The 26,553-nt window shown below is 45.7% G+C and overlaps 1 protein-coding gene across 2 annotated transcripts; it reads left to right on the forward strand.

The window, feature by feature from the left end:
* Window positions 1-571: 571 nt before the first annotated feature.
* ago4 (argonaute RISC component 4) lies at window positions 572-26,412 on the forward strand. 2 transcript variants are annotated; one of them, XM_056411906.1, is made up of 19 exons: window positions 572-734; window positions 8,649-8,823; window positions 9,393-9,513; window positions 10,168-10,349; window positions 10,915-11,051; window positions 13,719-13,853; window positions 14,520-14,607; window positions 14,777-14,924; window positions 15,403-15,522; window positions 15,994-16,155; window positions 18,229-18,377; window positions 19,180-19,364; window positions 19,545-19,704; window positions 20,091-20,262; window positions 20,429-20,596; window positions 20,825-20,959; window positions 21,055-21,156; window positions 21,582-21,781; window positions 22,408-26,412. In XM_056411906.1, exons 1-19 carry the CDS (start codon window positions 716-718, stop codon window positions 22,514-22,516), a joined length of 2,667 nt encoding a protein of 888 aa, XP_056267881.1. In that variant the 5' UTR covers window positions 572-715; the 3' UTR covers window positions 22,517-26,412. The 2 variants fall into 2 exon arrangements, with proteins under 2 accessions (XP_056267881.1, XP_056267912.1); XM_056411937.1 differs by having other exon boundaries at window positions 18,244-18,377.
* Window positions 26,413-26,553: the final 141 nt, after the last annotated feature.

Below are 26,553 nucleotides of genomic sequence, written 5' to 3' on the forward strand. Positions count from 1 at the left end.
TTTATTTGAATAAATCATTTTGACAAAAGTAAAAGTTGAAAAGAACCTTCAAAATATACTTAAGATACCAAACAAAAAGAGACTTATTAGAGAAAATACCCCAATTTATAAATATATTACAGTATATTATTAGATATACATTGGTATATTGTCTGAAAGGGGCCATTTAAGTCATACTGTTAACATAATTTATAATATTGAGTCAGTATTTAGCATAGAGTGGAATCCCTGAGGTATCCTAAATAAGTAGGCTCTTTACTAATTAACTAAATTAATCAATTAAGTAACTTAATTCATTTTCAATAATTACTAGTTTGATCATAGTACAGTATTTAAATGAATGTGCTTTACACCATTAACATACTTTATTCTTCTTCTAAGTATATGTGTGTATATATATACTGTATATTATTTTATATTCATGAGGTTGACTGTATCCTATATTACCCCGCATCAGCCAGAGCGGTACAGCAAATTACGCATGCGCACAGCTGGCTCTACGACTTCCAACCAACGCATGCGCACTTACAAATCCATAGAACCAGCAGCGGCGGCGGTAGCTCAGGTCAGTTAGTTCAGTCAGCAGTCGTTCACGCATCTATCTATATTCCTTTTTCTTAAATTAGCCACTTTAAGCTTCGCGATACCGCCCCCAGTAGCAGCCTCGGTACGGAGCCGCCAGGCCGGGACAGAGACGGAGAGAGAGGCCTCGGCCATGGAAGCGCTCGGACCCGGTAAGAAATATGTGAAAATAGAGAGCCGAGCAGCGGAGAGAGCGCGAGCCGTGTTCGGGGCTCGTGTGCACCCGCGTCGCGTCACTGTGGGCCGAGGCTGCATCGAGGCCTCGGAGCGCAGACGGGAAAACAAGCCGAGGCCCAGCCCGTGTGTGTATATGTGCGCGTGTTTGTGTATACATGTGTGTGACTTTATTCCCACCGTGTGGGACCCACGTTGTGCGCCTGTACGAGGACAGTTGGTGTTTTAAATTGTGTTTTTTTTTAAAGAGAACGTCTGCGCGGTTTTATTTATCTGAAGCACGCTCCGCTCGTCGTGTCTTGGCTGGCATTGTGCGAGTGGGGATTTAACTAGGACCTTCCTGCCTTCCTTCCGCGTCGTGGTGTGTTTACGTTGTTTGCTCACGACGTGTTTCTCTTTACCCACACGACACGACCCCGTTCCCGCAACGAGGTCACGCCACAAAGTAGAAATGTGTCCAAAAATACCAAACAACGTCCCGCTAAACCCTCTTATTACATTTGTACAATCGACATCAGCAACAGCGGGTCTCTTCGGGCTGCCACTCCGCTGCGTCCAAGATGACAGCGACGGGTGGAAAACGAAAATAAACGGCCACAAAACGCAAGTTTAATGGGCGTTTAACAAGCCGTTGTGCGACCAGTACCGTTAATACACTGTTTTTTAATGCAACCCTGTCATCGGTTCACGTGCCATGCGCCTGCTCGAGCGCAGCAGGGATGGATGGCGCCTCCATCGATCCGTCTGCAGGCCATATTATTCTCCTATATGATAACAAAGGCACGAGTTTCTGCAACGAGCTGATGATAAAGTATACGAGGAGCAATCCGCCCTACAGCTGTACATCCAGGGGCACGATGCTTTTTTATTTTATTGGCCGGATGTGTGTTTACCTCCCCTCCCCCCCATACGTAGACTCATATTTTGCATACATGAGGAATTGAGTGCAGCTTGCAGAGTTCATCACGTTTTCTTGCAAGAAATTGTTAATTTTTTGTTGTAACCACACTGCTCCCATGCTCACGAAGGACGGTGGTGCATTTATTTAAGGAGGAAATTGGCTTAAATAAATGTTGAATGCAGCCACGGTGCTCTGTGTTTTGGAGATGACAGTATTGTACAATAGTTCACAGGTGTGCGAGTGTGACACACACACACAGGCACAATCAGTGCATCTCTGGAAACAGCTGCTGCATTACTACATTCACATACTCACTGCATTTGTACAGGAGGATGGGTATTTAATGCCCGTTTACCTCGCGAAGGGGGAGTGTGGATTTAGGATTTCTACAGCCGACATTGTTTTACATACATTCTGATAAGCAGGGAGATGTCTGTATGGGTGTTGTGTCCGATGCCAGAGTCGTACCTTTTACACTCGTGTTGGCTTGATGCACGTTGGCGATAGAAGAGGGAACTGATGTGCCAAACAAGCTTTACTTAACAGTTAAATGGTGTACACTTTGAGCCAATTAGTTTAAATTCTGCAAAGTGATTCATAAATAATGCTGTACTGTTGCTTCATAATATCTCGCGCTGAGTACTGATGTGACGTAGGCTTGGTGTGCCTTCACAACGCAGCTCGTTTAATCCGTTCCTATTGTTTCGGTGCTCAAAATGTAAGCGACCGACGCATAGATCGTCACAGGGAAGCATAAATGACGGACGGACGTGTGGACGGACAACAACTCACGGAGGGTGGCGTGAATTAAGCCCAAGATGAGCCCAACTCTCGTTGGAATTGTGATGCCTTCAGCTAGAAATTCCAGACTTTCTTGAAATATCCGACTCCACTGCGTGCAGAGACGGGTGCAAAGAAGCCCGGAGGAACACGACTGGCTACAGTTTGCGGTAAAATGTCGGAGCGATCGACAACGATGATTATCTCGCCGTGATTTATCCATCATCCTCGTGCTCGTCTTAACCAGGGACATGCTCAGCACCGCTGCGCTAATTGGCGAAGCCTCTCTCGTCCAATGTGACTGCACCACACAGACAATCTGCTTTTTTAAATTTTTTTAAGCATTAATCTTGTTGCTCCTCGAAGATGTCGGCGGTCAACCTGGATCCGAGCTGAAAGACGCACGTACGAGGAGCAGAGCGACTTGTTTTCTGTCGTTTTCTTCGCCAGGGAAAGCTGATTTTACTTCCTCTCTGACTCAAAGTCTCTGCAGCGCCGTCTCACACGGAGCGGAGGTATAACGCAGCGCAGGGGGCTTGATGACTAAACGGCACTTCTGATCGTAGGGTCTCTGCAATGTGAATTCTGTTTTTAAAATGTTTACCGTTACCCACAAAACAATTCACGTACCTGTCGAGATCAAATCAGCGCTCTTCAATAACGAACGACGCGGCTGTTAAAGGGAAGTATAAAGCGCACACAATTTCCATAAAAACAGAACTCTTAAAAAAAATACGCTTGTGACAAAGATGGAACGCTGTAGCCAAGAAGAATTCTGAGGGATGTCTTCTCGATTCATATACATTTTTAATGCATATTTGTAGCTATAATTAAATTTCCCTGAAATGTTGGAGTCATGTGATCTTCCTTTAGATTCATTGATTTATTTTCCCTATTAGAAGCTGTCACTTTTAAAGCAAAGATAGCGACAGCATGCTCATCATAATCTGGATTTCCATCATGATTTTTAGTTTTTCGTCGACTAAACAGGTAATGGTAAAACAATAATTAGCGTTTTGTTTGTGCTCGTAAACTCACCTGAAACGCTGCGTAATGAGTGAAGAACTCATCCAGTCTATTGCGATTATGTTAAACGCTTTTAGAGCTGAAACATGTCGTCGAAAAAAATAACCCGACACTGTTTATAATAAAATTAATAATTTCAGTCATTATTTTTAAGGCAATACAGCCAATGCAGTGTGGTTTTTCCCCCCCGCCGCATGTGAAAGTAAACAGAATATATTCAGTTTTTCGGTTGTCGGCTCAGACAAATGAGCAATTTGAAGACGTCCATTTCGCCCGAAGGACTTTAAAGCCTACGTCCCGTCTGCCGAATGGTCAAGAAATGAAACCGATTGACTTTTGGGCAACGCGTTCGTCCGACGCCCTCGGTCGGTGGCGTCGCCCGAGGCGAGTCAACGGGTTGCGGAGGAAGGATGAGTTCAGGGCCTGCGTGTTGAGACACACTCGTTTCTAAGTGTGGCAGCTGAGGAGGCTATATATAGGTGCATCTCTGGTTCTGGAGAAAGTGGAAGAGGAACACCTCAAACTCGGTGCGCTGCTCACCAGCAGAGTACAAACCCTTCCTGTCGCGCCGCCACACGCAGGGAAGTACAACGCCGTATAATTCTGTCCGTCTTAAAAGGCGTTTCATGTATTTTCCTTTTAAAACGCGAAGAGAATACATCATTTCTTGTGTACGGTTTGATACACGGGGTTCGTACAGTCATGGAAAACCTGGAAAAGTCATGGAATTTTAAAATGGTCATTTCCAGGCCTGGAAAAGTCCTGGAAAAATTAAATCATAAAAGTTTTGAAAAAGTCATGGACATGTGTTATAATCACATGTTCATTTACGCCAAGTTTGAAATAATTAATATGTTTTTTTTAAAGAAAGATGCTCAAAATATAAGCCGGCGTACGCTCTCAATACGCAACATTTTCTAAATGTTTCATGTTTATACCGAGATTTCAGTTTGGTCGTGGGAATTTGGTTTAAAGTCCTGGAAATCCACTGGTCAAAATGTGTAAGAACCCTGGATACATTACATTATCCCTACTGGCTTCCCTTCAGACTTTCATACTTTGGTTGGTGTTATCTGGAGCTGCTGTTAGACATTTAATCAATTAGTCAGCATATTTTTAATAATATTTAATGAACCCGGAGTACAGCAGCCCTGCAATATGTGCCAGTTCTGTGAAAGCTCCAGTTTGTGGGAAAGGGGCGTGGACTCAAACGCGCGGCGAGTTTTGTGCCCATCGTTGGCGGTCGTGGCGTTGTATCGAACTGCATTTTACTCAAATTATTCCCTCAAACCAAAAACGCGTTCGCCTGCCTGTGAAGCTTTCTGGAGACGACGTCAATCATTGAACCAAAATGGCGGCATAAAGGAATGCACGTGTGTTGAGTTCCGATGCACCGGGGAGTGCGTCGGTGTGCATTCGATACGTAATGTAGAATTATCGGAGCGCTCGGTTAGCCTTTTTTGTTGTTGTTGCCATCGGTAACGAGGCCAGCGGGACAAAGTAGAGTGACTCATCAGATGGTTTGAATCCAAGTCGTGACAAAGGAAGAAGAAAAAACACCCGGTGCAGCAGACGGCTCCTCGGTGGAGACGGCGTCATGAGCGTAGAAACGACCCGGAAGAGCTGAACGATGGCGCCGTGTGTATATGTAATGTGTTTCTTTGCGAGACGGGAGGTGGAGGGCCGGGTCAGGGGACGAGATTTTGGGGGCTCGGGCTAAAGGAGGGCATGTGAGGAAGCGTGTTCTCAGGAAGCGATGGGGAGGGTCCCCGATTGTCCGCTCTCGCGCTTCACTTGCTAACTGGAGCGTGTGGGTCCAGAGTTCAGGAGGACCCCCGCAGTCCCTGAGCTGTCCGTTCACAAAAGCTGTAAGCGGCCCCCTCCAACCTCCTCCACCAACACAATGTGATTTTAATGTGTGTGTGTCTATATAGATACTGAAATATCACATGGTCATACACAGGGTCTGAATACTTTCCGTACCCACTGTATGTATGTATATACACTACCGTTCAAAAGTTTGGGATCACCCAGACAATTTCGTGTCTTCCATGAAAAATCACACTTTTATTTATCAAATGAATATAAAATATAGTCAAGACATTGACAAGGTTAGAAATAATGATTAATATTTGAAGTATTAATTTTGTTCTACAAACTTCAAGCTCAAAGGAAGGCCAGTTGTATAGCTTATATCACCAGCATAACTGTTTTCAGCTGTGCTAACATAATTGCACGGGTTTTCTAATCAAACATTAGTCTTCTAAGGCGATTAGCAAACACAATGTACCATTAGAACACTGGAGTGATAGTTGCTGTAAAAGGGCCTCTATACACCTCTGGAGATATTTCATTAGAAACCAGACGTTTCCACCTAGAATAGTCATTTACCACATTAACAATGTATAGAGGGTATTTCTGATTAATTTAATGTTATCTTTATTGAAAAAACAGTGCTTTTTTTGGAAAATAAAGTCATTTCTAAGTGATCCCAAACTTTTGAACGGTAGTGTATATATGTACATATATTATATGTCTATATTTATGTTACATTACTATACATTACATGTCATTTAGCAGACGCTTTTATCCAAAGCGACTTACAATAAGTGCATTTCAACCTAGAGTATAAACTAAGAACAACAAGAATACAGGAAGCAACACTTCCTCAACTCAGTCGAACCACAAAAGCACCACAATAAGTGCCATCCCAGTGCCACTGAAGTGCACATCTGTGTTTTAATCCAGATATAGTCGGAAAAGATGTGTTTTCAGTCTCAGGCGGAAGATGTAGAGACTTTCTGCTGTCCTGATGTCAGTGGGGAGCTCGTTCCACCACTGAGGAGCAGGACAGCAAACAGTCTGGCTGTAGAGTGATTAGCTCGAAGTGCAGGAGGCACAAGTCGATTGGCTGTTGCCGAGCGGAGCGAACGTGCCGGGGTGTACGGTGTGACCACATCCCGGATGTAGACGGGGCCCGATCCGTCTAGAGCACGGTACGCCAGGACCAGTGTTTTGAAGCGGATGCGAGCAGCCACCGGTAACCAGTGGAGAGAGCGGAGGAGCGGAGTGGTGTGGGTGAATTTCGGGAGGCTGAAGACCAGTCGAGCTGCTGCATTCTGGATGAGCTGCAGAGGTCGGATGGCCTTAGCAGGTAGACCAGCCAGGAGGGAGTTGCAGTAGTCGAGGCGTGAAATGACCAGAGCCTGGATCAGAACCTGTGCCGCCTTCTGAGTAAGAAGAGGCCGTATTCTCCTGATGTTGTGCAGCATGTACCGACAGGAACGCGTCGTCGCAGCGATGTTGGCCGTCAGGGAGAGTTGACTGTCGAGTGTCACCCCGAGGTTCCTGGCAGTCAGGGTGTACATGTGTATGTATACATATACATGTGGATATACATATGTATACATATACATCTGTATATATTAGAGATGCACCGGTCAGGTTTTTGGTGCCGATCACTGAAATCAGTATCTGCCGATCCGATAATACCGATCACGGTGTCGATTGAAGCGTTCTATTTATTGTGTAGCATTATTGCCTCGGACTGAGGAAATACATATATAAAGCAACTCAAACATGAAAGAAATTACCGATTTCTTTAAACATTTAGGACTTTTACTTTGAAAAATGTCCTAATTGATACATTAAAATTGATTGATTGCCAGTGATGGGGATTTCAGATATGTATGGAACACATCTGCATCATTCATTTCCTGGAACTCTTGGGGAAATCTATATACAGGACTTTTCTTAACATACAAAAGTCTGACTAATTTTTATAAACTCTTCCTTGGTCCAGTAAAAATGTTTTAATGTTAGCATAATTTAAGCTAAATCTCAGAAACGATCTATAAAGATACAAAATCAGTTCATTGTTTACTTGTATATGTTCGTGTATGATTTGTCGACATCTTATTTTGAAAAACGGATGTTTTACGTGGTTCTTTCCGCTAACTTTGCAAAACCGGATGTTGTCACGTAAATCCTTCCGCTAACTTTATCAAAACCCTCGCGCGCTCCCGATCGAATGTGTTTACCGTGAGCATCAGTCTCTTGGGGCAGACATGTGAGTCGGCTGAGTCGACCCAGAGATTCAACTCGGGGGACGGGGATGCTGCTCGGTGGTGAGGATCCCCTCTGACCTCTCACTCTGCGGCCCTCGCCGGGCGCATCGTCTCCGTTGCGGTGCGCGGCGATTGAAACGTCTCTGATAGTTTTTCTCGCAGATGTTGCGTCATCTGATCGGCCGTTTTGAGAACGCCGATCAAAACCGATAATGGGAATATCGGCCGATATGGATCGGCGCCGATCAGATCGGTGCATCCCTAATATATATATATATTATTTTAGAACGCTTGCCGTCCTGGTACAGGGTGATGCATGGCCGGCCAAGAACAACAGCTGAGGGATGGAGCGGGCGTTAATGTAAATAAGTCGTGTGCACGTGAGAGATGGATGTCTTATCGGGTTCACTGTTAGCGAGAGGAAGCCTGCTGTATGTCGGCGGGATGTTCCTCTACCGCCGACAGCTTTTCACGCCAGTCGTAGCTGCATGTGATGCGTCTGTGTGGGATGCTATGCGCGTGGCGTGTCACGGCAATCCCCGGCCCGCTGCGTGGCTCCCCTCCATGTGGCCCTGCTGCCGTCTGTCTGAGAGGCGCTCGCTCTTTGTCTCGGCTTGAGGGGTGGGCGCCCCTTGTGTGTGTGTGGGTGGAGCTGGGGGCGGGCCGAAGGATAATTGGAGGTCATTGTTTCGCCGGAGTTTCGGATCAATTAAACTGCGTATGTGTGCCGCCTGCGAGGCCATTTCAGTGCATTCAAGCAAGGTGCCGCTGATGAGAGAGTTCGCAGCACGGCCCGCGTTACGCCGCCCCGCGTTCGCCTCTCATCTTGACATTTAATGCATGAGATCAGTACCGTCGCCACCTTTTTTGTGAACGTTCAGAATAAATGCCAAACGTGGTTTATTTGAAGCGGGGCCCTTTTATGTGGCGAGGAATCCACGGCAAACATTTCTTGTGAGAGTCTGGTAGGTTCAGCCCTCAGTGGGAGGAGCAGACTGATTGTAGGAATCCAACATTTACAATAAAGAAAGTTGCTGATGTTCTTGTGCAAAGGTATTCCCGCAGCAACACCTATTCTTCCTGGTCCCTAACTCTGTTCTCCCCTCTGCCCTCTCCAGGCCCGCCCGCCCCTCCTCCCTCTCTGTTCCAGCCTCCGCGGCGTCCCGGCCTCGGCACGGTGGGGAAACCCATCCGGCTCCTTGCCAACCACTTCCAGGTGCAGATTCCCAAGATTGATGTCTATCACTACGATATCGACATCAAGCCTGAGAAACGGCCTCGGAGGGTCAACAGGTAAATCCTCACGACGGGTCGTGGATCATTTTGAGATTGCCCGTTGCATCTGTAGCTGTTGCAGGGTTGGTACGGTCATGGAAAACCTGGAAAAGTCACTGCATTTTAAAATGGTCATTTCCAGGCCTGTAAAAGTCATGGAAAAAAACTGAAATCATAAAAGTCATGACAATTTGTTAGAATCACGTGTTCATTTACGCCGAGTTTGAAATAATTAATATGTTTTTTAAAGAAAGTCGCTCAAAATATAAGCCGGCGTACGCAATCAATACGCAGCATTTTTTTTTCTTTTTCATGTTTATACCGAGATTTCAGTTTGGTCATGGAAATTTGGTTTAAAGTCCTGGAAAAGTCCTGGAAATCCATCGGTCAAAATGTGTAAGAACCCTGCTGCTATAAACTCGTCTGCCCAGCAGGGACATGGTCTCCTCGACCTTTTTAGATGCTAATAGATGGGTACATTGTTGGGGGGGGGGGAGGCCGTATTTCAGTTTTTATTGCAGTGAAGTCACCCGATGGCCGGTACTGGCGTGCCCGTGTTTTTGGCTCACCGCCCTTCTGTCTTCCAGAGAGGTGGTGGACACCATGGTGCGGCACTTCAAGATGCAGATCTTTGGGGACCGACAGCCGGGCTACGACGGGAAGAGGAACATGTACACGGCACATCCACTGCCAATCGGGAGAGACAGGGTTGGTACTTTTAAACTCTGCTTGTACAACCGTTAACCTGAGCCTCCTTTTCTTTTCTTTTTTTACATTTGAAATTGTTTTTTAAGGTACTCAAAGACACTTTACATGCTACATTCATACACCGCAGACACAGCTATGGGGAGCAATTCAGGGTTAAGTGCCTTGCTCACGGACACAGCAACTAGGCCGGGGATTGAACCGCCCTGATTGAAAGACCTGCTAACCACTGACCCACAGTCGCCCCGGAGAACCCTTGAGTTTTTTAACTGTCATGTTAGGGTGAAATTAGGGAGTTTATGAAACAATCTGCATGTAAGGGGGATCAATGTTTTAAAGAATACATTTAGTTTCACATTTCTGCTCCTTAAACCAGATTTACATCAGAATTATCTACATTTTTTACCCTTTTTTGGAGTGTTTCAATGTAGATATTTAGTCGTTACAAGAAGTAGGAGTGTTTGTGTGTTCCCCTCTTTATTTCTATCTACTTTGCCCTTGGGGCGTTTATTGGCTTCTATCTCCCCCCGTCACCGGTTCTTCAATCCATTTCCCTCGGCTTATCTTTTGTTTCCGTCTCTCTCCCTTTGTCCTCTTCCCCTTCCTCCTTGTCCCCATCCCCCCGTCTCTCTCCCTCTTCCCCCTCCCCCCCTGTAGGTGGATCTGGAGGTGACTCTGCCCGGCGAGGGGAAAGATCAGACGTTCAAGGTGTCTTTGCAGTGGGTGTCTGTGGTCAGCCTGCAGATGCTGCTGGAGGCCCTGACGGGTCACCTGAACGAGGTCCCGGAAGACTCGGTTCAGGCTCTGGACGTCATCACGCGGCACCTTCCTTCCATGAGGTACGGCCACTCACCACAAACGCACCTCCACAAACGCACCTCCACAAACTTGACTCCACAAACTCACTGGCACAAACTCTCTAAAGTGCCCTGTGATTGGCTAAAGTAGACCTCGTCACTGACTTGGTTCTCTAAAGCCAGGAGGAGGCGCAGACGTCTTCTCTCCGAGTACTTTAATTACAATCTTCGAAAGAGTTATTATTGATTTTTTTCATTCTTTTCTTGCTCCTTGATGGCAAAAATGAACTGCCCAGTGCCTACCTGAGCTTTAAGGGCACATTTACAGACACACTGTAGAATGTATATCTTTTGTTAATGTTAATTTGCAACGCGTCTCTTAAATGCTGCTGCGCTGTCTGTTCTGATTCAGAAACCAAAATGTTTTTTTGGCGTTATTGTTGTATTTCATGTTTCGCCTATATATTTATTTTCCATGATAAACACATGTTAAAGTTAATCTGGATGACTTTTACAAAACGATAATAATCTCGTTAGCGTTTGATGAAATGAGGTGTGACTGCTGGGTGGATTTTGCGTCGTTATTTAACGCTGTCTGTGTCTGCAGGTATACTCCTGTGGGGCGTTCGTTTTTCTCCCCTCCGGAGGGCTATTATCATCCTCTGGGCGGAGGCAGAGAGGTGTGGTTCGGTTTCCATCAGTCTGTCCGCCCGGCCATGTGGAACATGATGCTCAACATCGACGGTAAGACCCGAGGGGAGCTGGTCGCCTTCTGCCGCGGGTTTTAAAGCGTTTCTTTATGGGGCTGATATTCAATATGGATGTTGACTGACGGATATGAGGAATGTTACGACATCGCAAGACGTAATGCAGATGTTACCTAGTTTCATTTCCACCATCGTATGACTCAAATTGAACTACGGGGATTGTATTTCCCCTAAGAAGATAAGATATTTAATTAGAGCATTAATAAAAACACAATAACAATACTTAATACTAAAATACCAAATATACAGAGGAAACTAAATATCTTCACAAAGCAGTGATCAAAGTGAAGTTCAATTCAGTTTATTTTTTAAATCCCCAAATTACAAATTTGCCTCAGAGGGCTTTACAGTCTGTACACATACGACATCCCTGACCTTTGACCTCACATTGGATCAGGAAAAACTCCCAAGAAATAGAAAAAAAACTTTCATGGGGAAAAAAGGGAAGAAGCCTTCAAGAGGGCAACAGAGGAGGATCCCTCTCCGGGAGGGACAGAAGAATAGATGTCATGTGACCAGATGAACGGCGTCACAGAGTTACAACACATTCAATGAGTATGACAATGTATGATAATGAGTAATGGGCATGGACCACGATCCAGACCTCCACAATCCAGGTAAACAGAAGCCGGTGGAGAGGAGGGTTGTTGTCGCCTGTAAAGTCAGTTGAAATTGTAAAACTCTGTATTTCACAAGAGATTTTGTCACTGAAGCCAGTTCCTTTATTTATTTAGAGTTGAGATGTCCGCTTGACACGAAGACTAAAAACACAAACTGTCACACGACTTTCTGTGTGAAACAGACTGAGGTTTCCCACTAGATGGCGTGTTTTGTATCCCAGGGCTCCAGACTAACTTTTTTTACTAGGAGCACAGTGGCCCCTAACTTAAAATTTTAGGGGCGCAAGCAGAAAATTTAGGGGCGCACACAGGGTTTTTCCTGGGTCAAAATGGGTCTGCGCGCGCACCGTCTATTCATGCAGCTCGAGCTATTGAGTGAGTGATCAGCAGCTGGCTGCTCTGTCCATTCACGCACCTCACTGTTGTGTATTGATCAGACAAGAAGACACGCTTATCAACTCCAGTGTTTCCCCTACCATTATAACAGGGTGAAATCTCCACCCGCCACTCTGTAATTTTCGTCTACCCCCCCCCGTCAACAATTCTCGGCTCGCGTGACAGAACGATGCGCGCACCGACATCGAAGTTCTGCCGTGATGCGCGCACACGGGTGAGCACACTCTCACCACCCCCCCCCCACCCATTGATTGAATGCATTCATAGAAAGCAGTTTCTTTTAGGAAACTGAATCAAAAATAAATATTACTATGCAGCACGTTCTCTTTTCAATACCATCTAGGGTTTGATGATGTTATGATTAGAGATGCACCGATCAGGTTTTTGGTGCCGATCACCGATCACTGAAATCAGTATCTGCCGATCACCGATAATACCGATCACCGAGTCGATTGAAGCATTCTATTTATTGTGTAGCATTATTGCCTAGGACTATGAGGAAATACATATATAAAGCAACTCAAACATTAAAGAAATTACAGATTTCTTTAAACATTTAGGACTTTTACTTTGAAAAATGTCCTAATTGATACATTAAAATTGTTTGATTGCTATTGTAGGGGATTTCAGATATGTATGGAACACATCTGCATTATTCATTTCCTGGAACTCTTGGGGAAATCTATATACAGGACTTTTCTTAACATACAAAAGACTGACTAATTTTGATAAACTCTTCCTTGGTCCAGTAAAAATGTTTTAATGTTAGCATCATCTAAGCTAAATCTCAGAAATGATCTATAAAGATACATCAGTTCATTGTTTACTTTTATATGTTCGTGTATGATTTGTCGACATCTTATTTTGATAAACGGATGTTGTTTCACGTGGTTCTTTCCGCTAACTTTGCAAAACCGGATGTTGTCACTTAAATCCTTCCGCTAACTTTATCAAAATCCTCGCGCGCTCCCGATCGAATGCGTTTACCGTGAGCGAGTGTATAGGGGCAGACATGTGAGAGTCGGCTGAGTTGACCCAAAGATTCAACTCGGGGGACGGGGACGCCGCTCGGTGGTGAGGATCCCCTCTGACCTCTCACTCTGCGGCCCTCGCCCTCGTTGCGTCTCCGTTGCGGTGCGCCTCTTTTCACACATTAGCCCCCCCCGCTCTCACACACAGGCCAGCCTTCTTCTTCGGTTTTCGTCTCCTTTCTTCTTCTTCTGGAGTTAATGTCGGTTAGCAAACCAGTCATTCAGGCATTACCGCTAACTTTAGTGGGCTGAAGTGTAGAACAAGTTTGTCAGCAACAAAAATATTTAATAACAAAAAAAAGAAATCTGCTAATTTACTGGTCGCGCATGCGCGAGTTGATGAAAAATTTACTCGCACTGTGTCTAATTTTAGGCGCAAAATGCGACCATTTGGTCGCAGTCTGGAGCCCTGTATCCACTCGGTAACTTTGAGCAGTTCTCGTGTGGAGTCACTTGGCGTTGTCAATGAGATCATGACATTCATTCAGGCTGAGTGAATGAGCTTTGAAGCTCCCTTGTCAGCCTCCAGTTCTTCAGTTTGGCTATGCATGCGTGACTTTGATTTGAAGGTGTTGTCATCTCTGTTCTCCCCCTCAGTGTCAGCCACCGCTTTCTACCGCGCGCAGCCCGTGATCGAGTTCATGTGCGAGGTGCTCGACATCCAGAACATCAACGAGCAGACCAAACCTCTGACGGATTCGCAGCGCGTCAAATTCACCAAGGAAATAAGAGGCAAGTGCTACGCACACACACACGCACACGCACACGCACGCACGCACACTCACCCTCTTGGCAACAGTTGGCATTTCAGATAGGTATGGGCCTGCGGGGCACATGGGTGTTTGTTTGTATCCAGAGTGCAAGAACTCAAGAAGAAACACACACTCTACTTAGCATCCACCCATGCTGAACTCTCGCTCTTAGCCGCGGGGTGACAAAGGATCGTGTTTCTCAAATCGGAGAATAAATCTGAGATTCACTCGAGTCCGTAGAACGGCTCTCCTGAATGCAGCTTTTGTTCATAACTCGCGGTTTATTGTTTTTGAACGCAAGACAATACATCTTTTCCGAGCAACTTCGGCCTCTGTTTATCTTCAGTTTCTATTGTAAATACACAAAGAACCCTGCAAGAAATCACGTGTTTTTTCCAGATGGTGTGGCATTTCAGCTGCATATTTAAGTCCGGCAGACCCATGGACGCGTTCTGAATTCTCCTTTTTCGGGCTTGGATGTGACACATGTGTAAATGGTCGCGGAGAGCTGCACACTGTCCACAGTTGGCCGCCATGTCAGCATTTATCTTGACGAGTTCAATTACAAACGTGCTAAATTTAAAGATCTCGCGGCATCTTCCGCCACCTGCCTCTGTGACGGTGCGTACTCTTGTGTTTCAAACAGGCTTGAAAGTCGAGGTCACGCACTGTGGTCAAATGAAGAGGAAGTACCGCGTGTGCAATGTGACACGTCGACCTGCCAGCCACCAGACGTAAGTGTCCGTACTCGTCCGCTCGTTCAGCGTCGCGTGGCAGCGAAGGCGTCATCGGACGCGTTCGACAAATCCACTCAATAGTCAATGGAAGAATGAAAGATTCAATCTTTTTTTGTATTTTTATATATTCATGTGGACTTCGCTCCGATTTTTCCATCATTCACAGGTTCCCCTTACAACTCGAGAACGGCCAAGCCATGGAGTGCACCGTCGCTCAGTATTTCAAGCAGAAGTACAATCTGCAGCTCAAATATCCACATCTACCCTGTTTGCAAGTCGGGCAGGAGCAGAAGCACACCTACCTTCCCCTGGAGGTGAGCAAGAGGCCGTTTGGGATGCTTGAAATATGCAATGTCATCATTCTTGTCGAGTGTTTGGCAAGCGTCAAATGCTCACATTCTCCTCGTTTAGTTTGCTGCTGTGGCCCCTCCCCCTCTTGTCTGATTACCTTCGCATTGGAAATGCGGAAGGTTATGTTTTGATCGCCATTTATTTATTTGTATGCGTGTTTCTCGCATAACACACAAAGTATTAAACCGAAAGTGGGATGATTGGTTATTATCCGGGGACCATTTGATTACATTTTGGGATCAATCGGGTCAGAGGTCAAGGTCAAAATCTTCTTTTTACCATAGCACGGTCAATTTTTATCCAATTGCCATGCAACTAATGCCAAAATGTTCGTAATCCAATGCCCAATCTTGTGATATGCGAAGGTATGCGCTCTACCGAGTGCCGATTCTAGTTGGTTTTTGTTGTTGAAGTCATTCAATGTTTCTCCGTGCTGTGTAGGTCTGTAACATCGTAGCAGGCCAGCGCTGCATCAAGAAGCTGACGGACAACCAGACGTCCACCATGATCAAGGCTACCGCTCGCTCGGCGCCCGACAGACAGGAAGAGATCAGCAGACTGGTGAGCGCTTCCTCTTGGGACGCGTCGTTGAATGCTCTCTTTATTTCTTTTCTGTATTTTGAATGTAGCTTTTCAAAGTGTTCTGGCCTTTCGTTTACACCCCCCCCAACTGTGTGAGGCCACTTCAAACGGAGCTTTTGTCAAACTTGGCCTCGTAGCCTCGGCGTGCGCCTTTGTCATCTTTTGTGAGGCGTTGCTAACGAGGCGACCTGTCGCGCAGCGGGAGCGAAAACGCGTTATTGAACAAAGGAAGTGGCCAATTAACCTGCTAAAAGGACTTTTTACATGTTTACACATGTTGTACAGATCTATTTTTACATTATTTGTGTTAGTGTTTACAACAATACCTCTGTGCATGTGGACTAGGCCTTAGAAATTAATAAAACAAGTCTGTTTATGACTTTTTTAAATATATATATTTTTTCTTTCTTTTATTTATCCGTAACCATCTCCTCATTCCCCCCTCCCCAGGTAAAAAGTAACAGCATGGTCGGGGGCCCGGACCCTTACCTGAAGGAGTTTGGCATTGTGGTGCACAACGACATGACCGAAGTGACAGGGCGTGTGCTCCCGGCGCCCATGCTGCAGTACGGGGGCCGGGTGAGCACGGACACGGGGCGCGACTGTGGCAGGGTGAGTACCGGACGGGGCTGCCAGCGTGACTGGGATTGGGCATCTGAGTGAATGCTGGGGGGGAAAAGGGCAGAGGGGGGGGGGGATCCAGGTTTGCAGAAGTCACTCGCCCGAAGGGTTAGAGTTTATGGGGTTTTGAGTTGAGTTGAATAAAAAATGACCCAACAACTTAGTAGAAAACATTAGTCAAACAGCAGAAGTTCAAAGTGGAGTTACAGAAGAAAACAAAGTTGCATGCGTACGATAAGGAGAGAAGTTAACGACTCCCATGATGCATTTCTGTGAGAAACGTCACATCACAGGGCCAATCTGCACTTTTTGTATTACCTAACTGGCTAAAATTGAGATTAACCTGTTTTCCATGGCAACAGCAGCTGAGGCTCATGGGTATTGCAGTCCTGAGAGAGCCGTCCACGATGCCAAACGGATGAACAGACAGGATACCCGCTTCTTTTAAAGAATCTCAATGCGTAAATTTGAGGAAGCCACCAGAAGGGCCGTTAAAATGGGAACACAGATTCTACAGAGAAATAAAACTCCTCCTCGATTTTGTAACTCTCTAAGCAGTTTATTAAATCAGGTGGTGGCTAGATGACAACACTCGACTTAAGCACACACAGACCGGCTCCTGCCCCGTGCTCCACTCCTGTGGCTCTGCAGTCTGTTAAGTGCACCTCTTTAAATCCTCTTCCCCTTCACCGACGGCTTCTAAGGCTGTAATTATTACGCACGGTAGATGCAGGCTTAAGTTTCCATGTGTTGCATTCAGTCGCGTCGGCGAGGGAAGGAGTGGAGACGAGGAGCGAGTGACTGCAGACTGCCGAGGTTCACCCACTGGAGCTCAAATCGACGTTCGCATCCAACTCGTCAAACGGAAGACATAAAAATCAATGTGCTACCGACAGGAGGTCGATCAGTCTTTTAGCATTAAAGTAAAACCGTTTGACTTTGACCCCCGTCTGAAAATGAAAAGCTTCATATAAATACTGAATGTGCTGGAATACAGCATCTCATTCAGAGGCCCCGTTAAAACGCAAGGGTTCCCTGGAGGGCGGCTTCTCCCTTTCTATACTGTCGGCAGCATCTACAACAGTTCTTTACAGCAGATTAATCCGTGAAAACAAAAAACAACTATTCCAGTGCCAAATTTAAATCCCACTATTGGCTAATTTAGCCGAGATCCAATCGCAACACTCTTTCTGAAGGGCTTGGCCACTTGCCTGCTGGGATATGGAGTCTAATCGGCTTCCAGTTTCTCCCGTCGCACCAAGTAGTTCATTGCGGTCGCTTGCTTCGGAGAATCTAAGCCCCTAATGGCCTTTGGCAAATCTTGTTAACTTAATTTGAAAGCCACTGCCCTTTTAAAAATGTGTCTTCCCAATCGCACTCTGAAGTAGGCGCACTCGGCTAGTGACGCGTCTTCTGATGGATCCACCGCTCTCCTCATGTCAAGACTCCTGATATGGGAACCGGGGTATTCATGTACAATAAAGACATGAAGATTCATCTCACGGTGCTTACCAACCGTGTAGATTCATTACAAATCAACTGAAATATTGCAAGCCTTTTATTCTTTTAATATTGCTGATTAGCTTAAGAAAACTCAAATATCCTATTTCTAAATATTAGAATATCATGAAAAGTATACTAGTAGGGTATTAAACAAATCACTTGAATAACACCTGGAAACACATTTTCAAATGTTTGATTTTGTTTTGCTGTTATAAATCTTTTTTTAACTTGGTCTGAGGAAATATTCAAATTTTATGAGATAGGATTTTAGAGTTTTCTTAGCTGTAATCAGCAATATTAAAAGAATAAAAGGCTTGCAATATTTCAGTTTTGTAATGAATCCAGAATGCATGACATTTTTGTTTTTTAAATTGCATTACAGAAAATAAAGAACTTTATCACAATATTCTAATTTTCTGAGACAGTCCTGTATGTCACGCACAGATGACTACTTTACCAGCTGGGGGGGGGGGGCTTGTGATGCTTGTCCAGGTGTGTCTGTATATGTTTTAGTATCTCTTGTATTGGCTCATCCAACCGGGGGGTTCACTAAGAGGCTAGGGACTCTCTCCGCAGAACAAAACCGTGGCCACGCCCAACCAGGGCGTGTGGGACATGAGGGGGAAGCAGTTCTACGCCGGCATCGAGATCAAGGTGTGGGCCGTGGCCTGCTTCGCCCCGCAGAAACAGTGTCGAGAGGACCTGCTCAAGTGAGTCGTGTGAATGAGTCCATTCCCGGAAAGGAATGAAGCCTAAAGCAAACAATCCAGGTCTGCAGATGATGCATTCTCATGACTTTTCCTGTTGTGCCACCATCAAGTTTGATCTTTTTGTGGTGGAAATCTGGTGCAGACATTCACGTTTCCCTCGGGAACCATGAATAACCTCAGGCACCCCTGAACTGCTCTCCATCACCATCATTCAGTCATATTTTGAATGAATCCATTATGAGTTTATGAACAAAAATCTGCAAAACTAAAGCCATTCGTATCCTCTTTCAAGCTCATCTGTAATGTGCGCTTACTGCTTAACCCTCCTGTTACCTTCACATTTACTAACATATTTTACCCTCGAGGTCAATTTGACCCCAGCAATTAAAACCTCCAGAACATTATTAGAATTAATATTGTTTCCCAAGTTTAAGTGTGAGGTACTTTATGTTTGTTTGTTGACTACCTAAATAGCCCTTTAAATATATAAAAAAGTTGATATTTCTTATATGTTTGACATAGTGAAAAACAGCCTGGGGTCAAATTGACCCCAAAGAACACCGACATTAAACATTGAATGGGGTCAAATTGACCCTAAAGGTAACAGGAGGGTGAAACAAGAGTATGTTAGCATTTAGCTCGCATCATAAGTTGCTGCGCGTGTGACGTGGTAGTCTTGGTAATTACCTGCAGGTCTTGCATACGACTAACGCCTCTGTTTTCTCCCCGCTACGTTGAATTGTGTTGGGTGTTGTCCGCCGGCGCTGCTCGTATCTGATGAGCGTCTCGTGCTTCTCAATAGGAGCTTCACTGACCAGCTGCGGAAGATCTCCAAGGACGCGGGGATGCCCATTCAAGGCCAGCCGTGTTTCTGTAAATACGCCCAAGGAGCCGACAGCGTGGAGCCCATGTTCAAACACCTCAAGATGTCTTACGTGGGTCTGCAGCTGATTGTGGTCATCCTGCCTGGAAAAACGCCCGTCTATGGTAAGAACCGGTCGAGTGACAGTTTGGTGAACTAGCGCAGGGCCTAGTTCACTAAGGGCGTACACGTAGACCTACAGGCGGAGGTTCAAATATATGTATTTTCATTCTACAGCAAAGTGGTCTGGTTTTAAACGCCACTTCTCTGATATTGAACGTGGTTATCTCCGTGTGCGTCTCCAGCTGAGGTGAAGCGCGTGGGCGACACCCTCCTCGGCATGGCGACCCAGTGTGTGCAGGTGAAGAACGTGGTGAAGACGTCCCCTCAGACCCTCTCCAACCTCTGCCTCAAGATCAACGCCAAGCTGGGGGGCATCAACAACGTCCTGGTGCCTCATCAGAGGTCAGTTTACTGCTTCTTAGCTTTGAACGATGTGGGCGAGTCGGATACTTTCTTAATGGCGGACAGTTCTGGTAATCATGTGGGAAAGAGCAATACGAGCATAACGATAATCTGCCTAATTTTTATATAATTTTTTCTGATTCTTTTGTTGTTTTTGTCTTCGTATAACCTGATATATATTATATATTTGTTTTCAGAATTCCTTTCTAAACTTAGAACAGCTATAATTAATGTTGTGTACAGTTCCTTATGGCAAAGTCTCTTTTTTTTCCCAATGTTGTCAGATGAGTTGAGGAAAAAAAACTGTTTCAGTTGTTGCAATAAAAAGTGGAGAAAATGTAAAAGTCCAAGATGCTAACGATGTGCGCGTCCCGCTCTGGGTTCAGGCCGTCGGTGTTCCAGCAGCCCGTCATCTTCCTGGGTGCAGACGTCACGCATCCTCCCGCCGGCGACGGGAAGAAGCCGTCCATCGCGGCGGTGGTGGGCAGCATGGACGGCCACCCCAGCCGCTACTGCGCCACGGTGCGAGTCCAGACGTCGAGGCAGGACATCTCCCAGGTAACGGCAGCCTGTGGACTCGTGTCGAGTCATTCCTATTTATGAAAAATAAATACAAAAATGTTTATGCGTAATCCAGTTTGAACTAACCGTGAATGTAGATATTTCCATTTTTTCACATTTTTGATCTGAAGTTTAATTTAATGATTTTTTTTTGTGTGAACAGTGTCCGACTCCTCCAACCAATCAGGAGCAGCTCTTCAGCCAGGAGGTGATCCAAGATTTAACCAATATGGTGCGAGAGCTGCTCATCCAGTTCTACAAGTCCACTCGCTTCAAGCCCACACGGATCATCTACTACCGGGGAGGAGTGTCTGAGGGACAAATGAAACAGGTGAGAGTCCACAAGAGTGGTCCTACTCGGCAGGGATGGTGGCTGTGACTTCTTTTGAGAGGAGGCTGTACAAAATACAACCTGTATCTACTTTGGATTTGCACCTTATTGTTATCTCAGACTCTTATAGTGCACCCTCTTCACTTTTTACTGCAATTTATCACAAATTAAAGATGCTTCAATCCAAAAAAGGTGACGTAGGATACCTTTCGCCGTGTGTGTTTTCAGGTGGCGTGGCCGGAGCTCATCGCCATCAGGAAGGCCTGCATCAGTCTGGAGGAGGACTACAGGCCGGGCATCACCTACATCGTGGTCCAGAAGCGTCACCACACTCGTCTTTTCTGCTCCGACAAAGCCGAGCGGGTCAGTCGCCGTCGCTTCCCTTCCACGCGCGCCACGTGATCCCGTTTCAGTGTGCGAGTCTTTGACTTTAACCGTAATCTGATCGTCCGCTGCAGGTGGGGAAGAGCGGTAACGTCCCGGCAGGCACCACGGTGGACAGCACCATCACACACCCGTCCGAGTTCGACTTCTACCTGTGCAGCCATGCTGGGATTCAGGTGAGGGTCACACACACGTTTAAAAAAGAAAAGGAAAGTTCTTCGTCTTCTTTAAATCGGATGCGTCTTTGACCCACGCATTGATGCATCCCCCGCACATCTCTTCAGAGTGAGACACTTGTTCCCTGAGCATCTTTTAAACGTGGCCTCAGACCCCCTTATAGAGGTGGCTTGTCTGCTCGTCTCAGCTCACCTATTGGGAAGCCTGCAGCTATACTTTTATAAATATAAAATAAGTTGCGTTTACTTCTAGAAAGCGTCACGTATAAAAAGACAGGAGCCGTGTATTTAGAAGCTGTTATTCTGAAAATGTTGAATAAAAGCATTTAATCACTCAGATTATCCGACAGCACTGCAGATCTGTGTCACCGAGTAGATCAAGTGCACTCCAGGGCCGTATTCACCCGCGTCACGTCTCTCCTCAGGGAACCAGTCGTCCGTCCCACTACCACGTCCTGTGGGACGACAACTGTTTCACCGCCGACGAGCTGCAGCTCCTCACCTACCAGCTGTGCCACACCTACGTCCGCTGCACGCGCTCCGTCTCCATCCCGGCGCCGGCCTACTACGCCAGGTTGGTGGCCTTCCGAGCCCGCTACCACCTGGTGGACAAAGACCACGACAGGTGAGGCAGCATCTGGACGTCTCCGGCTCCGGTTATCAAGAACGATGATGCGGTTTCTTTTATTTTTACATGTACGCTACTGTTCAAAAGTGTGGGGTAACCCAGATCATTTTGTGTTTTCCATGAAAGCTCACACTTGTATTTATCAAATGAATATAAAATATAGTCAAGACTTTGACAAGTTTATAAATAATGATTTTTATTTAAAATATTTTGCTCTTCTTGTGGCGCAAAGGAAGGCCAGTTTTATAGCGTCTCTCACCAGCATAACTTTTTTCAGCTGCGCTCACATAAAAAGGGTTTTCAAGGGTTTTCTCCCCCTCCGCTAGTCTTCTAAGGCGATAACACAATGTACCATTAGAACACTGGAGATGGGCCTCTACACACCTCTGTAGAGACTTCATTAAACACCAGAGAATAGTCATTTACACATTAACTATGTAGAGAGGGTATTTATGATTCATTTAATGTTATCTTCATTGATAAAAACAGTGTTTTACTTTGAAAAATAAGGACATTTCTAAGTGACCCCAAACGGTGGTGTATATGTTATAGTTTGATGAGATTCTTACAGCATCCCATCCATCATGCACAAACTGAACTCCGCCCCTCTCTCTGTCTTGCAGTGCTGAAGGAAGTCACGTGTCGGGCCAGAGTAACGGCCGGGACCCCCTGGCGCTGGCCAAGGCGGTTCAGATCCACTACGACACCCAGCACACCATGTACTTCGCCTGAGTCAGCCAGTCCACCCGCGGATTCCCTTTCTTCTATCTTTTTAATCTCTCATTTGCCAGTCTCTCTCTCTCTCTCTCTTCTTGTCTCACTTCTCTCTCTTTTTGTAGTCTTTTCTCTTCATACTCACTCTACATTTTCTGAATCTGCACCAAAGCGGCTCTTTGACGGGATGGGGGAGGGGGAGGGTAAACCTGCTGTGTCAATATGTCCAGCAGGTCGTTTGTTTTAGTTTTATTTCAAAGGAACAATCGCCAATCAGCGTTCCCAATCGAGCCGCCTCTCAAACCAGCAATCCAGCACTGCAAACCCCGAGGGGGGGTTTCCAATGCACAAGAGGGGCGAAAAAACAAACATGAAAAAACAAAAACAAACCACACACGCACGACAAGTTGAGCCATTATTCTTTTTGTTTGTTTTTGTTTTTTCTACGTGAATGTCTGCACTCTTTGTGTTCGTAAAGATACACCGAGCGGCGGCACCGCGCGCGTGCCGGCGTGCCGCGCCGCCGCTCTCCCAGCTAAGCAGGACTCTTATCTACTTTTACCTCAAAGCCCCTTTGGGCACAATCTGTCACAAGGTCTTGGGTTTTATTGGGTGGTTCGGGAGGGAACTCTACATGAAAAAGAGATGGCGGGGAGTCGACCTTTTCGAGAATGATATATAGATATATATTGTCTTTTTTTTACGACCGTGTGTTTTAACCTTTTTCTCCTTTTACGGTCTTTAAACAAGCGAGGTGACCTGGGTGTCCATGCCCATTACTGTTTTCCTCCCATCTTGGCGAAGTATACGCAAGTGTGTGTGTACTTACGTGCATCTCTGTATATACATGTACTGCTGTATGCGAGTGTTTGTCTGCGTGTGTGTGTGTATGTTTCATGGCAGGCCACTGAATTGTAAAGGGAAATCAAGGAGATAACTGCTGTAAATGCCTCAGATTTGTTGTTTTTATATTCACACATACAGTACATATTAGCATATATTTACATCTATAGAGCAACTTTGAGACGTATGACTTAAACGGGCCTCCTAGAGGCTGGTGTGGGTATTTGTAGCAGCCCTGGCTCACTTGATTGAAATGCTTTTAAGTTGCATTTCTTCTTTTTTCAAATGGTTAGGGGGGGCGAAGGGGGGAGCAGTTGCTTCTTTTTGTGCCTCCCCAAATCCTCTTTGGATCCTAGAAAAAGGACAAAAAGGCAACATGAATCCATTTCAAGTCGCGAGTGCAGTCGGGTCTGGCGGTAGCAGTGGTCCGGCCTGAGACCGGCTCAGCCGTCGGGGCCCGTGGACCGGCTGGAGGCATTAAACGCAGAGCATGGTCTTTATCAGCCTCGCTGTGCGAAAAGCAGGATCTTAATTTTTATTTGGACCTGATTTTATCTGAAAGATTATATGACGACACTGCTGGACTTTGCTTTTCATTTTGTCTTTTGTTTTTGTTCTAGAAGTAGAATCAAGGGCCGGAAACCAACGTAGTTTTTTGAGGTCTCCTTTTTGCTAATATTGGCCAATTCATTGCACTGACCCGGGACGCTAGGCAAGCAACAGAGGGCACTCTCGATCTCTCTTAACTTTATGCATTTATACATACGAATCAACAAAGCAGATTTGTAAAAGTTTAATATAAGATGTTTTGTGGTTCTCTTAAGAAATAACCGACGACGACAAAAAAGGAAAAAAAACAACGGTTGTTTTAGAATTGGTAGTTTATCATGGATGTTGTTGTTGTCAATGTTGTTACTTGCGTGAAGAAATGTTATAGTCGGCGGCAAAGCCAGTGATGTAGTTACTAGAGCGACTTCAGGAATAGACCTGCGTTTGTTGAGCCGCAGGTTAGCGCGGAGAGCTTTTGGGTTGGGACGTTTTGTCGCATTCTGGCTCACGGTGACAGGAAGTCGGCCCCAGGACGGGCGGATCCGGTCAGAGCGAAACGTGGCGGCAGACGTGAGTTATGGCGCGGCGCTCGGTCGTTTATGACGGCACGGATGGAGACAAACGAGGATTGTAATCGGCATGAACCTACATTTAGGGATTTGTTTCAAGAAATAAGAAAAGATGAGAAAACGGTTTGTGATAGGCAATGAGTTGAATTTTTAGACTTTTTAAATAATGGTTTTATGACTCTGTGTATTTGAAGTATACCCACCTTTAAAGTTTCTCTCGCTGTTTGACGGTGTTCGTTTTCATATTTTTATGCATTTTTAACACTGGATTAAATGAATTGAACATAAGCATAAGCACTGCCCATGCACCCCCCCGCCCCGCCCCCCGACACCCAGAGGGAGCTTGGAGAAGCGGTCGGCGCGCACGCCTCATCAGGAGGGCACCGCTCAGAGAAAACCCTTTTGTAATAAACCACCCGTAAAGCAGCAGGTTTACTATGAATGAGTTTGAGCACCTGCCTGTTGGAGGCGTGGGCGTTGGCAGTGGAAGGATCAGGGGGCCAGTCGGAGGAGGAGGAGGAGGGTGGGGTCGTCCAGGCATTGCATGCAATAAGTTTTTTGAAACGTGCACTAGTTTCACCGAGCCGACCGGGCTGGGGTCGACGCTCCACGCCCAATGTTCGCTCGTCGAACGCGTCGTCCGGTCTAATAAACGATCACTCCCCGTTTTCTGTTTGTGACATTGCAAAGCAATATTTAGCCAGTTGTCGTTTTCAAATGTGGAAAAACAAAAAAGCTATAATTCTACTCATTGTGGTTGTTGGTCTCACTATTGTGTGTCTGTACTATAATTTGTCTTGTTTGTGTTGCTTGAATCAATCAATCGGTGGGAATGTGCATTTGGTGTAATAGTTCTGTAGGCTTTAGTCGACTTCCTTTGAAGTGATGCGAGTTTAGACTTCGCTCGCCTGCATGTCAGTATTTGTTTTAGGGTTGTTGGGTTTTTTTAAAGAAAAGAAGAAGGAAAAAAAGAACACTTTTTGGGAATCATATTTATTATGAGGGGAAAACAATAGAAATGCTTTGGGGGGGGGGGGGGTTAAATGTTTATAAATTTTAGTGGGACTGTTTTAGGCTAGCAATATTTGTCAAGTCTCTCTTAAGATGCTTTTTAAAGATTCCTACACAAATGTCAGTGATTTGGGAGGTACAAGCTCTTCTCTGAGGAGGGGGGGGGGGGCTCTTTGCGTCGTGTCCATATTCAAACGAGGTACTTTCTTCAAACGTGGAACCCGTCAAAGACCGAACCCCCCCCTCTGCCAGATGACCGTCGCGAGCATCCACGTGTGCTCCTCGTTCCTGGTTTGTACCTGTGGCCACGCCTCTTGGTGGGGGGGGGGCTCTCCTGTCTCCATGGCAACTCTGCTGACCCCTCACAAATGCACTTCCTCTTTGTGAAGGGGTCCCCATGGCATCAAGGGAGCAGGATTACCTCTTTTTACCTTTAAAAAAAAAAGCGATCCATAATTCTTTCTGTGCCCCGATAGAGAGAGCATGAATTATTTTAAAATTCCTCTCACTTTGATATATTGTGATATCTTAATGGATTTGTAATTTGACATTGTGTGTATGTTAATTTCTTTGGTTTTCCCTCTTTGGTTTATTTTCTTTGGGGAGGGGGAGGGTTAAAGCTCTGCTCGGTTAATATTTGTTCTTTTAGTTTTCTGCTAGTGGTCTCTGAAGCTGCTCGCGAGTGTCTGACAGCAATAGAATCAAAGAATTGGAATATTCCGATTCCAAGAATGGAACACTCTGATTCTGTGAATGAACGGAACCCTTTGACTGGTTGTGAGGGGGCGGGGCTTGTTCAGGCTCCGCCCTCCCTAACAGAGAGCCATTCACTCGCTGTTACTGCTATTTTGTGACATGTTCAAATACCTTTTTTTTTTTTAGCCTGCAGGGAATTCTTCTGTTAATGTGCAAAGTAATAAATTGTTTTATGCCTATAACGTAGCCGCTGTGTTGTCGTCATTGATCACTCTGCGTGTCCTCACTGACCGTTAAACACCGACTGGTCTCCACGAGCACGCATCTCGTCACTAGATGGCGTTCTTCACCAGGGTCGGTGAATGAGATCAGATGATGACTGAGACG

This window comes from Pseudoliparis swirei, chromosome 1 (assembly GCF_029220125.1).
Source record: "Pseudoliparis swirei isolate HS2019 ecotype Mariana Trench chromosome 1, NWPU_hadal_v1, whole genome shotgun sequence".
Classification (NCBI taxonomy): domain Eukaryota; kingdom Metazoa; phylum Chordata; class Actinopteri; order Perciformes; family Liparidae; genus Pseudoliparis; species Pseudoliparis swirei.